Raw genomic sequence first — 14,263 nt, forward strand, 5'->3', positions numbered from 1 at the left:
TCATTTCAGATGCTTCAGGATAAATACACGAGCTACCAAGATCAGTCTTTTTTATTTACCTGCAACTTAGATCAATTATTTGGCGTCTCTTTGGTAAGTTTTAATTTAATAGATGTCATTCAAATCACGGAATCTTATAAGAAACTTTTCCTTCAATGCTCGTTACATGTAACTACTCAGACTGTTAGTTCAAATTTACATTTTTGATACTATGGAATGTGAGTATCTTGGACACACACAGATCTGTTGTAGAACGGTAGGAGAAGAATACCAACAAGTGTTACTGCAGTGCGAATTAAGTTTCAGTGCTTTAACATGAAGTAAGAATATGTCAAAATGGCCACTGAGAACTAGTCTCAAAGTCCCCGGCCATTGGAAAGATGTGATGCTCAAGGATATATTAGTAAAAGTATAAAGCTATATGCAGTTGCCTAATTGATAATACTAAACTCTTGACAGTGCTTTCTATTAACAAGAAAGTTGTAATTACAGCCCTTTTATGTACGAGGTAAATGAAAGCACAGGGAGAAACTTCTTGCCCAAAGTCATTTTAAAGTGTAGTGAAATACAAGAATGAGATCCAGATCTTGCAGAGATAGCCTGCAGTCACTTGTTAGTAGTGTCCAAGTGTTCTTGGATGTTAAGTTGATAGGTAAAACTGTGAAGTTATTCGAAGTCCCTTTTAAGTTCTCCCCAAGGAATTATTGTAAAATAGTAGGTTCTGCTCCTGTCTCCTATATTGATACTCCCATCACTACTTGTACTTCTGCAGACTTGCATGTTTTTCTATAGGCAATGGCATCCAGCATATACTCTTAATAAATCTAGTATGTATTTATATCTCGTAAACAAGCTGATCCAAAATCCTTACTTAGTAGGAGTGAAGCTTTGTCTAAAATGATGCAGAACAGGCTGTACATGAAGTCAAGGTCTCCCTTAGTGCAGTCAGAAGCAAAACAATAATTCTTCACCTTCAAATTAATTAAGATGCAATCAGTTTTTGAGTGTGAAGTTTGTCTTTCCCTGTTGACAGTAGTTACCTAGAGCACAGAGATGCATCATTTGGTTATAAAAATTTTAATATACTCCAGCTTCTCATGTTAAAGCACCTTCCTCTTAAGGTCTAAGGTAGCGTGTGTTCTGTAGAGCAGACTAGGTTTGCTCACTGAGTTTCCAGTGGTACCTTGCATATATAGGCAGACTTCATGTGGGTATTGATGTGCTATGAAGAAGAAGGCAGATGCAGGATGGCTTTCCTCCTGAAGCTCTGACATTTTCTCATCACAAATCACGCTAAAAGATATCTAAGGGCTACACTACTTATGTCAATACTGGAGGATTTGTTCAGCAAATGTGCCGTGGCTGTGTTAGGCTATGTTTTAAAGCAACTTTTGAAAGCTGAAAAAAGGGATTCCCGCTTTTCTTTCTGTAACAATTAAAGCATTTAAGAAGGCTATTTGTTGGCAAAAGAACTGGGAATGTTACTGGACTCCAGTTGATTTTGAGTAATGTAATGCCATAAGCATGATGCCCTTGCTTATGGTGGCATAAGCATTTTGTCAGCCTGGTATTTAAGGTGCATGTTTGAACAGTGTTTGTAAAAGTGCATTGCAGAATATTATCATCAAAGGATAAATTTTATTAATTGTGCTATTTTTTCTTTTTCCTGGATTATTTTAGTAGTGGCACATTGATATATCAGACTTCTGTTATCTCTAAACAGGTGTGTTCTATTTTAATTTGTAAAAGCTTCTTAAAGCTGAAGAGAGTAAAACAGGACTTACTACATAGATAAAATGAAGGTGTTGTATACTTTATACTGGAAGATACATTTTTATCATATAATAGCTGATTGATTATGGTCTTGGAGACTTCAAACTAGAACTACATGAATTTTCTTAAATGTGAATTAAGGAAGATGATTTTCTTAGTTGAATTTCTCAGGAGAAATCTTAATTAAACTCATGAATTATATATCACTGCTGAAATAGTCACTGACTGTTTAATCAAAAACGCTTGTCACTTGGGACTTCTTGAAGAAAACTGACTCTTCCTGGTGTTACCCATGACAGTTCCTTTGGAGATTCTACTGAAAATTCTTGGCTTCGGTGATGTAACTCAGGTGTAAAAGTTAGTCACAAAGGCCAGACAGTTATAGTCCTAAATGAGAACATGTATGATTAGCGCTACTGTCCTGAAACACGTTGGCATTTCTTTTCTTCCTTACCTTGTAATTTGAAGGGGGTTTTTTGGTTAATGTTTGAGTGTCCTAATCATAAGATCTGACTCATTAAGAATTTGAAATCATTTTTGATTTCATTGTAATTATGAAAAACAATCTTCTTGTGTATAGGTTTGGTTTTTTCCTAATTTCAAGAGTTACTGACGAAATAATTGGTCGTGCTGATCTTTCTGTTAATGTCAGCTTCCTTAAAGGTAGCTTATATTCTTCAGTTTTGTTATCTTAATAATACAATATTTATTTATTTATTTATTCCTTCCTTCTAGGTTATTTACTTTCTAGAAGAGAGGGACAAGCAGGATCCCCTGAAAAGCCACTGTCTGATCTGGGTCGTCTCTCATACTTCGCTTACTGGAAAAGTGTTATATTAGAATACCTTAACTGCCACCATGAAAAACAAATCAGCATCAAAGGAATGAGCCGAGCTACTGGAATGTGTCCGCACGATATTGCCACAACCCTGCAGCAGCATAGCATGATAGATAAAAGAGAAGATAGGTCAGTGAATCTTATGCTAATTAAAAAAAAAAAAAAAAAAAACAAGACAAAAGACTCCCTTTCTCTGCTTAAAAACACTTTTTTAACATGAAGAATGTCTGTTTAAAATCAAAGTTAGGAGTCTTACGAAGAAGTCAGTCAGGCCAGGTCTTATTAAGTGGGCCTCAGACTTTTTTCTTCCTAAGGAAATAATGCTGTTCACAATGCTGTTCGCGTGGTCTTTCTGGTTGAAGTGATTACAAGGGTGTGGCTAACCTGAAACACTTTCAGTTGAGAAGTTTTTTCGTTTAGTATCATCTTCCCTCACTACAATTCTTGACTGTTTTGCAAATGTCTTGCATTGAGTAGCAGTGAAGGGAAAAGTTTTGGTTTGTAGGTGTGTGGGTGCACTTTCTCATTTGTTGCAGACTTCACTCAAGCTATGGGGAACAGGTCAGCAAAGTCCTACCCAAAGCACTGGGAATTCAGTTGTGTGTGTGTGTGTTTTGATTAGGGGGTGTGTGTGTGTGTGGGGGGGGGGGTTGTTTGTCTGTTTTAAGTTTCTGTTTGATGTTATGATCAGTGTTGAAAGTTAACACACTGGGAAATGCTGAGGCTATTCCCTCTTTGTGAATCGTATGTTTCTTAATGATCTTGATTGATTGTTTTAAGCGTGTTTTTCCGTAAAGTGCTTAGAAGTTCCTCTAAAGGACTTTCAGTGGTATTTGTGTTTTTGAAGAGCTTTTGAAGTCTACCTGAATGTTACAATTGCAGAAACTTAAAATTAAACAAAACTGCCCTACAGAGGGACAGTAGGTTGCCAAAAAACAAAAACAACAACAACAACAAAAAAACACTAAAATGAAGATGGCCAATAGCTCAGTCTCAGATTTTTGTGTGCACTAGCACTAGTGCAAGCATTTAAAAGGGAGTCTGGCAAAAAGGAGATTGGTGTGGTGAGGGCAGGAAGAGTTGTCTGTACCTTAAAACTTTACCTTTCTCGGGCACTTACTTGTGGGCAACCTGATTAGACAAACAAGTGTAAAAGATAATCAAATATGTATTGATTGTATGTGATTTCCACCCTGTCACAAACTGCTTTAAACCCCAAATAATGATACCCAGTTATAAAGTAATGCTTTCATCTATAGAATTCAAAATACTTTATAAACAAAGTCAGTTAGTTTTTATTTCATAGGTAGTAAAGCTTAGACAGGGAAATGAATTGATGTGGCTAAAGTTATTCAGCAGGTGAGTGGCTGATCTAGGAGCAGAAATCATGTCTTTGCAATTCCCTTCCAGACACTTACCTTTGGAAGCAGTTATGGTTTGTTATGAGCTCCTATGCCACTAAGATGGTACTTCATCCCGTTTGTCCTGTGTTTTATTAATTTCTCACATGTGTTAAAGTGGAGGTTTGTCATAATCCTGCAATTTGGAAAAGAAAGAATTGCTCCGTTATTTAAAGGGTTTACCTGGATTGGATTTTAAAGTGTCCTCTCAGTGAAAAGGAAGAATGTCACTTACCTATCTGATTTCTAAAGCTTTAAAAATCACTACTAAAAAAGAAAATGTTCTTGTTTAGGATCTGATAGTTCTTTGCTTTATAATGGGACTTTGGGGGACCTGCCAGGATACTGGCATACCGTGCTGTTAGAATAGTCTTTATCTGCGTGTGATGCTCCATTTCGTAGTAGAAAGTTGTTTTCTACTTCATCAGCATAGGACTGAGCTACATTTCTATGTTTCATTAAATTCCTGCGCTCGTAACTTGCTTCCTTATCCTGTTAGCTGCCATCTTCAGTTCTGATATTAAGCATTTTCCCCCTCTTTACTTCATGATACTCCGTGTATTCTGTTTGTGTCTGTATGCTGTACTAAAATTGGAAATTGTTCTGGCAGAGTGGCTTAAGGGCCTAGAATAAACCTTTTGCATGGATTTCCAGTAGTCAACTATAAAAATATTTATTTTCTCTCTGTAGCCTTAGTGATGTTTAGTGTTGAGCTTTCACTTCATAACCTGCTGTTTCCTTTCTTCCTCTTAGTAGGCAGTCAACAGTATAAGCGAATATCTGTGTGTGTCAGCTTGTATCTAGTTCTATGTATCCATTATTTTACCTGCTTACTTTCACAGGTTATTGTGCAAAAGGATTTAAACTATAGGAAGATTATTTTTATGTAACTATTTCCTAAAATAAAATACTGTTTATTGGATTGTAGATTTGTAATTATTAGAAGGGAAAAGTTGATTTCAAATCACATGGAGAAGCTGAAAGCAAATCCACGTGTCAATGAAGTAGATCCTGAAAGCTTGAGATGGACTCCTTTGTTAGTTTCTAATGCTGCAGTTTCTGAAGAAGAGAGAGAAGCTGAAAAGGAGGTAATAGCAGACACTTTATTCTGAATTTCCCTTTCTTTAGATCTTATTACTACTTAGTATTCAATAGTAGGCTGCCTTAAACAGAACAGTTTGAACTTTGACCACTGTTTAGTGATGGTGGAAACTGTGATATTGTAATGCACAATTTTTGGAAGCTGTGCAGCAAGACTTGATAACTTTTGAGGGATGAATATGAAAACTTAAAACACGAATCGCTTGACATGGAGCTGTATTTATCACTCTTGAAGTAGTTGAGGAGCATGTAATCAGATCAAATTTGGTGCAGAGCTCAAGGGCTGCAGTGTCAATCGATTCTTTGTGTTATGAACTTGCTCAAAGTGATCCATGTCAGTGGGCATGTAATGTAGTGCTAAAGGACTTAAATCAATTCGCTGCATCATTAATAGTGCTAAATATCCCATGAAATGCAATCTTCTTTGGTTTGTTATCCTAACTGTTGTAAAGGAGCTACTAGATGATTCAGCTGAAATGTTATTGCTAGGTTAGCCAGTAGTGCTAATCAGGGTTGACTTATTGCAGCTCTTCAGTTGAATGTAAAGGATATGGCTAAGTAAATGCTGTTTCAGTGACCCATTATTTTAACCTCAACCCTTCAGGCTGAGCGTCTGATGGAACAAGCTAGCTGCTGGGAAAAAGAAGAGCAAGAAATATTCTCTACACGAACTAATAGTAGGCAATCACCTGCAAAAGTACAATCTAAAAATAAATATTTGCGATCTCCAGAGAGTGTGGCAGTGGTGGGGGAGCGAGGGCAATCCACAGAGCAATCTAAAGAAAGCAGCGAGGAGGATGGTGGGGATCAGAATCGGCAAAGTTCGCCTCCCCGGCTGACAAAGCCACAGTCGCTGGCCATAAAAAGAAAGGTGTGTTACTTCAGTAGTTTGGTTTAAAGGTGTTGAGATCTGATTTCAATCAAATCATTATCATCAAAATGGGTATCTGTTTTGCTTACAAGCATTAGAATGTTTTAATCTTTTCCTAAATTGTGTTTGGACACTAAACAATTCTTGAATTCTGTTTTTTCTCCTTATTCCAATTCTTTTTATCTTTTGGGTTTTTCACAGTAGTGTAAAAACATGGGTGGCACTAAAACTCAGATTTTTCTGTTACTTTTTAAACTAGTGACTGCCCTCTGCTGCTTAGTATTGGTATTGGTTCAATATTTTAATGATTGTTCTTTTTCCATTTTAAGATGGAGTCAAACCGGTAGTGGGGTTTGTCTTTTATAGGTCCTATAGGAAGTCCTTTAGGGGAGTACCTTCCCCCGCCCCCTCCTCAGCAAATACTGTAAAGAACAGTTCTTTTTACACATAGAAGTCTCATTTTATAGAGATTTAAATGTTAAATCCTGGTTACTCAGGTGTTCATGTAATTCTTCATTTGGTTAAAAATTAGCTGTTTGAATGGTTAAAGCGAGTAAACTAAGCATCCCAAAATTTTAGAGCACTTACTGCAGTGTATGTGTTTAGATGTCTTTGAGAATTAGGGAATTGGAATGTCCCTTTTTGTTTACCTTAGATGAGAAAACCTAAAAGTGACTATAAATCTGAGAGAGAGATAAATGCTTAACAGTAGAAATAACTGTTGGACACTTTTTTTCCTCTTTACATCAATCAGCTGCAGGATTCTTTAGTGTATTACTAAGACCCATGTGAAGCTTGATGTATTTTCTTTACTGTTATCTATTTCTTTTCTATATGCGTGTTTATTTCAAAAATAGCAGGAACCAGAAATGTAGAAGAAGAAATTTTATCTCATACTTGTGAATGTTCTTGAAGTATGAATCTACAGAGAAGAATTTGTAAATATAGTTTATATAACCCTGCTATGAAAATTGACAAAAGTAGAAGGTAGAAATTGCTACAGTATGAGAACATTTTTATTCTTAATTTTCATGTACAGAAGAGTTAATTTGTGTGCTTGTATCTGTACATGCACACTCCTATTTTTGTTATTTATACATAAGATATTTTACTGGTAGATTCTGTGTATACTTGAATTTGATGCAGTATAAGGTAATTTTTTGAATGAGTAACTAGATTGTAACTTGCTTTACAAATATGTTTTTTATGCACTGAGTCAGCTAACAAACGAACAAAGGAAGAGCTATATATGTGGAACTGTTTTTCAGAGACCTTTCTTACTGAAAAAGAAAAGAGGCCGTAAACGCAGAAGGATTAATAGCAGTGTTACAACAGAGACGATTTCCGAAACAACAGAGGTGTTAAACGAGCCATTTGATAACTCCGACGAAGAGCGTCCCATGCCACAGTTGGAACCTACCTGTGAAATGGATGGGGAAGATGATGACTTGAAGCCTGTGATTAGAAAAGCTTTTGAGTATCAACCTGGGCAGCAGAAACATGAGGAGGAGGAGGAAGAGCAGAATAAGGAGGAGAAAGACATTCGTTGTTACAGGAGTGATGATAACTGTCCAAGTAAGCTGAAAATATTCTTCTATCTTTGCAAAACTTATTTGTCATGTAGCCTTCAAAGGAAGAGTTTATTTTTGTCATAAACTTGGAAGTTTTTAACCACTCCTACTTAGCTGTTTTGGTCTTAAAATTTTAAGATCAACTTAATGCATGCTTTTAATAGTGCCTTCTCATTACAAATGCTACAGGGATGTAGTTTGTTATGTGGCAGTTTCAGATTTTTTGTTGTTTTTATAATGTTCACTTCTTTTGTCCCTGCCCCGTTAATACTATGATCTGTTATTCAGAAAAAAATAGAAATATTTTTTCAATCTGAAACACTGTAGTCCTTTTCCTGTTGGCAAAAGCAGTTTTTATGTCCCTACAACTGGGCACTTAAACAGGGCAGGGATATCACTGGGATATTGTCTAATATTGTTCTTGTGTTCTTTACCAGTGATACAAGCAAAAAGCAAGCTGCAACTTGTACAATAATCTCTCTATTCAGCATTGTTGGTAATTCAGTGAAATGTGTGTAGTTTCTGGGGAACAGTATGTCCTCTTCTGTGTTCAGCACTGCGAGCCCTATTCCCCCCCCCCAAAAAAAAAAAAAAGAGTGCGAGAGTTTTAATTCTGTTCTTTCAGAGCTACTTATCTAGTTTGATTTCAAGGATATTTACTGATAGAAAAACTAACAGATGGATAGAGAAACCAGTAATGAACCATTCTGAAAGTATGTTCATCCCTTGATTTCCTGACTCTCAAACGCATTTGTAAGTTTTAATTCCAGAATGAGTGATTGGATTCTGAGGCCTAAATATCTTCTTTTGGAAGCCAGTGGGTATTTCTCTAGTGTTTTCATGATTAGGTGGGAAGTTGAATTTTTGTGATTCTCCCCAGTTAAAGGATCGTCCACTGACTTCTGTTTTAAACAGCTTTTGTGCTAGTTTAACAGCCTTGCTTAAGAACGTTGATATCGTTACAAATTAGGACACAGATACATTAGAGTGTTATTATTTGTTCCTGCTTCTCAACAGAAATGAATTCAACTGATAAATTCAGTGTTGTAGCTGTGTCCCTGTGATCGGGTTTGTACTGCTTTAACTAGACTGATATGGTGTGTTTGTCCATAGACCATATCATCATGCTAATTGACTGTAGGAATGTTATAACACTACAGGGAGAGATAGAACTTGGTAAAGGAGTATCACTGACACCATTACACTCCCAAGTGCGGCACGTCATATCTTGAGAATAGACTTTCTCCCTTTTTCTGGTGTTATGTAAGTGTGATCTGGGGAGAGAGAGGAGAGGAGTGAGTATGTATAGCACATTTTTATTGTTGATATTGATCTGGTGTTCTGATATGCTCTCTGTTTAATTTCGGTTATTTTTTGGCCTTTGTCACATATTGTGAGTTGCTGTACAATATGCTGCCTGTGAGAAGTAATTAAAATAACCTACCTACCTTTTTTCAGTGTTGGTACTAACACATATACGTGATTATTCTAGCTTGTAATACAAAATCCTGTAGTATGAGATTCTAGGCTGTCATGTTTTTAATGTCAAAAAGGATGAATATACGTTAAATTCATGTCTATATACAGTAACAGTATACCTCTGTTCTAAATCCAAAGATTAATAATCAGATCTTTGGACAATGTTTGCTTTAGTTTGCATGTCTTCTGATTTACATCTGTATGATTGCTTTAGTGTATAAATGGTGGTTCTGATAGTCCCTGTTAAAAGGCCACTACACAGGCAGCACTTGACAGACCTGTGCAAGTGCTTCTGAGCAGTAGACGTTGTCTTCCTATTTTGGTTTGATATCTGTTTATAACTCTTGTTAGAGTTTTATAATGCATTTGAGGTTATAAGTTACTTTGGGATTTATCTTTTGAATATGTTAATTGGTTGATTTGTGCAAGCTAAGACTTTTCTTTTTGTCTCTATTCATTACCTCCTGAAGATAATACAGAGGATGTAGCTGTATTGGAAGAAAACACTAAAGACAATCTTGAACATTTGAAGTGTAAGCAGGGCTGGCCAAAAGGAATTAAGCGTGGTCCATCTAAATGGAGGCAAAACAAAGAAAGAAAACCCGGCTTTAAACTTAATTTGTACACTCCACCTGAAACTCCTATGGAGCCTGACTATCAAGTGCTGGTGGAAGAACAAAAGGAAGTAGCTGAAGACAAACCCTGCCCAGTTCCTGCTGTTGCAGAGGAAGAGATTAAAGAGCCTGTTGAAGTATTACAGCCACCAGAGGATGAGGCAAAAGAGCTAGAACATGAACCTCTGCATCCACCCAGGGAACCCTTTGAAAAACAAGAAAATGTTATGATGGGAGCTGGGGAAGAAGAAAGGAACATAGAAGATGGTGGAATCAATTCAAAGGATCAGGAGAAAGACAAACCAGAAGATCTTTTTTTGCAGAAAGAAGAGTCTAGGCATTTGGATGATCCTGAGGAGGAAGAGGAGGAAGAGGAAGAACCCTCTCACAATGAGGATCATGATGCAGATGATGAAGACGATAGCCACATGGGTTCCACAGAAGTGGAGAAAGAGGAGTTGCCTGGTGAAGCTTTCAAAGAAATGCTGGAGACGCAGCAGTCTTTTTTAGACGTAAATGTTCAAACTGGTAATTCAAATCAGGAGGACTTAATGGATTGTGGGGTTGACCTTGCAGCTGATGAGTCTGGAAGCAACCAGAAAGAACTTGCTACAGATTCAGCCCCGGTGCCTGAATCTGATGATGATCATACAGATAACCAGGACCAAAAATCTGGTGAAGAATTACATTCCAATTTTAAGGAAGAGAATACTGAAACCATGGAGATTGATTCAGAGACAGTTCAAGCAGTACAGTCTCTAACCCAAGAAGCGAGTGAACATGAAGATGCATTTCAGGATTGTGCAGAGACTCAGGAGGCATGCAGAAGTTTGCAAAATTATACCCGTACTGACCAAAGTCCCCAGATGACCTCGCTGGATGATTGCCAACAGTCTGACCACAGTAGCCCAGTTTCGTCTGTGCATTCTCATCCCAGTCAGTCAGTTCGTTCTGTTAATAGTCCAAATGTTGCTCCGTTAGAGAACAGCTATGCTCAGATCAGCCCAGATCAAAGTGCCATTTCTGTGCCATCTCTGCAGAACATGGAGACCAGCCCAATGATGGATGTTCCTTCTGTTTCTGATCATTCACAACAAGTTGTGGACAGTGGGTTTAGTGATTTAGGGAGCATTGAGAGCACAACAGAAAACTACGAAAACCCAAGCAGTTACGATTCTACAATGGGTAGTAGTATCTGTGGAAACAACTCTTCACAGAACAGTTGCTCATACAGTAGCCTTACATCTAGTAATCTAACGCAGAGTAGCTGTGCGGTAACGCAACAGATGTCTAACATTAATGGAAGCTGCAGTATGATGCAACAAACTAACATCAATTCTCCTTCTACCTGTAATGTAAAATCTCCCCAAGGTTGTGTTGTTGAAAGGCCTCCAAGCAGCAACCAACAGTTATCTCAGTGCAGCCTGGCTGCCAATTTTACACCACCTATGCAGTTAACAGAAATTCCCGAGACTGGCAATGGCAACATTGGATTATATGAAAGAATGGGTCAGAGCGAATTCGGAGCGGGGCATTACTCACAGCCATCTGCCACGTTCAGCCTTGCCAAACTGCAACAGTTAACTAACACGCTTATGGATCATTCTTTGCCTTACAGCCATTCAGCTGCTGTAACTTCCTATGCAAACAGTGCCTCTTTGTCCACCCCCTTAAGTAATACAGGGCTTGTTCAGCTTTCTCAGTCTCCACATGCTGTTCCTGGAGGACCCCAAGCACAGGCTACCATGACCCCTCCCCCCAACCTTACTCCTCCTCCTATGAATTTGCCACCTCCCCTTTTACAGCGTAATATGGCTTCGTCAAATATTGGCATGTCCCACACCCAAAGACTGCAGACTCAGATGGCCAGCAAAGGTCATGTTTCTGTAAGAACCAAATCCATGCCTCTGTCACCTGCTGCAGCAGCCCATCAGCCACAAATTTATGGGCGTGCTTCACAGACTGTGGCTATGCAAGGGCCTGCACGGACCTTAACGATGCAGCGTGGTATGAACATGAGTGTAAATTTAATGCCAGCCCCAGCTTATAATGTCAATTCAGTGAACATGAATATGAATACCCTTAATGCTATGAATGGATATAGTATGTCCCAGCCCATGATGAATAGTGGATATCATAGTAATCACGGGTATATGAATCAAACACCCCAGTACCCTATGCAGATGCAGATGGGGATGATGGGAACTCAGCCATATGCACAGCAACCAATGCAGACAGCACCCCACAGTAACATGATGTACACTCCTCCAGGGCATCATGGCTACATGAATACAGGCATGTCTAAACAGTCTCTTAACGGATCCTACATGAGAAGGTAGGCCCTCTGGAGAGATAAACCTACCAAACTGGCAAATTGGATCGATCTGCACAAATATCTTTTGGAGAATATGATTTCAAAACCAGCAATTGGTGTGAATGCAAAAACATTTGTTGGCACCATTTAAAAGCTGTATGCAGCAGAAAGCCTTATACAAGTTTTCTTTTTTCTTTTTCTCATTTCCTGTTTTTCTTTAAAAAACAAAAAAAAAAACAAAAAAAACAAAAAAAAACTTTGGGTTTTTTTTTCCTGTGTTTTGTTTGGGGGAGGGGGGGGATTACATTGTTTTCCATTATTTTCTGTTTATTTTATTGAGCTTGAAGTTCTCTGGAAAGGAAGAACTCTTTCTATGAACTGCAATTACACAGCAGCTGATGGTTCAGAGCCATTTTATGTGCCTGCTCCCATTAAAAATGTGGATAAATAGACTCCAAAACTACCAGACAGTACTGGATCCTGAGCTTTTCTCTCCTTTCCCCACATGTAAATGCCTTTTAGCAGTTCTTTTATTGTATTATTTTGTTTCTGAAGGTGACACTTCCGCATGCCGCTAATGTCTTTGTTAGTGACAGTGCATTTTGTAGTACTGTACAAGTGTTGTGCTTAACAGTAAGCCATTTCTTAATTTTTTTGCCTTGATTAGGTTACCCTAATTTGAGGGTAAAAAAAAAAAAAAAAACAGAACTATATTTTTGTTAATTATAAAACTTGTAAAAATAATTAAAAAAAGCTGCAAAAGCTATTCACATTTTGGTTAGTTCAAAGGGTTTTATTGCTATATGTTTGGTGTAAAGTTGAGACTCTTCTCCATTTTGGTGACCAGTTTCTTTGGGGCTCGGGTAGGGAAAAAGGCAGCTTTCTGTTTTATAAATACTGATTTTTTTTTTTTGTTGATGGAAGCATATCTCAGTGTTTATTTGTCAAGTTTTGAAACATTTTCATAAATGTCCAATACTTGGCAGGATTTAAAAAAAGTAGTGAATTTGGTGTAAAGTTGCTATTTTATGGAAATGCCTCTAACTTTACATTTTCATTCCATCTGTAGATTTTTCTATCTTTATAAAATATTGGAGTTATTTTTTAAGGGAAGAAATAGAGCAGTAGCGTGTGAATAGCTCAAACTAAGCTTACAGATCGCATGTAAAAAGGCAAAAGTTATTTGTGTCTGTTTATATTGCTTCCTTTTTTGTAGCCTTTGTACCTGTACAGAGTGACTGTAAAGGCCGAACAGAAGAGGCTTGATACATGTAAAAATAGAACCCAGTGACACTCTTGTATTTATCTGTTATCTTTTTAGTCAGTCAGTCACTTAAAAAAAACAAACAAGAAACAAAAATAAAAACCGTAAAAACAAAAAACCCTAAGCTGTACATTTTAACATAAAATAAATTATGATGAGCCATTTTTAGCCTCTTGTGTCTTGTCATAGTTTGATGTTGCATGGGGAATTACCTCCTGAAATAGTTTGTTACAGCTCTCACGTGCTTGATCTAAAGCCTGTTAAAGTTAATGGGGTTTGGATTAAGGTATTAGAGCCTAAATGTAGGTTACTCGTAATTGCATACACCTTGTGAAAATAAAGAGTATCTAAGATTATTTTTTTAAATAGTCTTAATAAAAATATTGAATAAATACATATTGAATATGTTACAATGTTGTGAATATTTCATGTATGAAACTTTTCCTCTAGAAAGTGTTCATATATAAAAGGGTATGTGGTGGTAATGACCATGATGTTTGGACTGTGTCTTGATGACAGAGCTATAACTGTTCTTCCTTTTGGCTGTTGCTGGGTTCCAAGATGATGATAACCTTGTGTTGAAGGTTTTTAACCTTCAGTTTTTAACCTAGAGTTCTCTCTATGTGTAGATGCATGCATACATGGTTGTGTGTGTGTGTGTGTATATATGAACACTTATAACCTAGTAATAGGAGGACTGTAAAATTGAAGAATGTTGTCTGTACATTGAGCTCTTGTTAACAGAGTGTACCAAACTTAAATTGGGTGCACGTGAATTGGCACCAGAAAAGGGCCCTGTGAGAATTTGTCAGGATGCTTCTAAAGTGATTGTTGCCATTGATTACCCCTTTGCACCACTGACATTGCAGAAAGGTTGCTAGCTAAAGTGAAAGAGTCACTAAACTTAACTGAAAATACTGTTTCCCCATTTCAATATATAAAGCAGCTTTATAGGTGGCGTTCTAAATGTTTAAAAGTCAGAGAAATTTGTATTTAAAAAAAAAAAGTATATGTTCTTGCCATATCAAGGAATTGATC

General features: G+C 37.3%; 1 protein-coding gene across 7 annotated transcripts in view; it reads left to right on the forward strand.

The window, feature by feature from the left end:
• Nucleotides 1-13,393, forward strand: part of KAT6B (lysine acetyltransferase 6B) — a 125,066-nt gene extending 111,673 nt beyond the window's left edge. For all 7 annotated transcript variants that reach the window (XM_068950482.1, XM_009671202.2, XM_009671201.2 and 4 more), the window contains exons 13-17: nt 2,509-2,740; nt 4,940-5,099; nt 5,717-5,983; nt 7,252-7,558; nt 9,504-13,393. In XM_068950482.1, coding sequence (XP_068806583.1) covers nt 2,509-2,740; nt 4,940-5,099; nt 5,717-5,983; nt 7,252-7,558; nt 9,504-11,986 — 3,449 coding nt within the window. In that variant the 3' untranslated portion in view covers nt 11,987-13,393. The remainder of the gene's footprint in view (nt 1-2,508; nt 2,741-4,939; nt 5,100-5,716; nt 5,984-7,251; nt 7,559-9,503) is intronic.
• The last annotated feature ends 870 nt before the right edge of the window (nt 13,394-14,263 follow it).

This window comes from Struthio camelus, chromosome 7 (genome assembly GCF_040807025.1).
Source record: "Struthio camelus isolate bStrCam1 chromosome 7, bStrCam1.hap1, whole genome shotgun sequence".
NCBI classification, from domain to species: domain Eukaryota; kingdom Metazoa; phylum Chordata; class Aves; order Struthioniformes; family Struthionidae; genus Struthio; species Struthio camelus.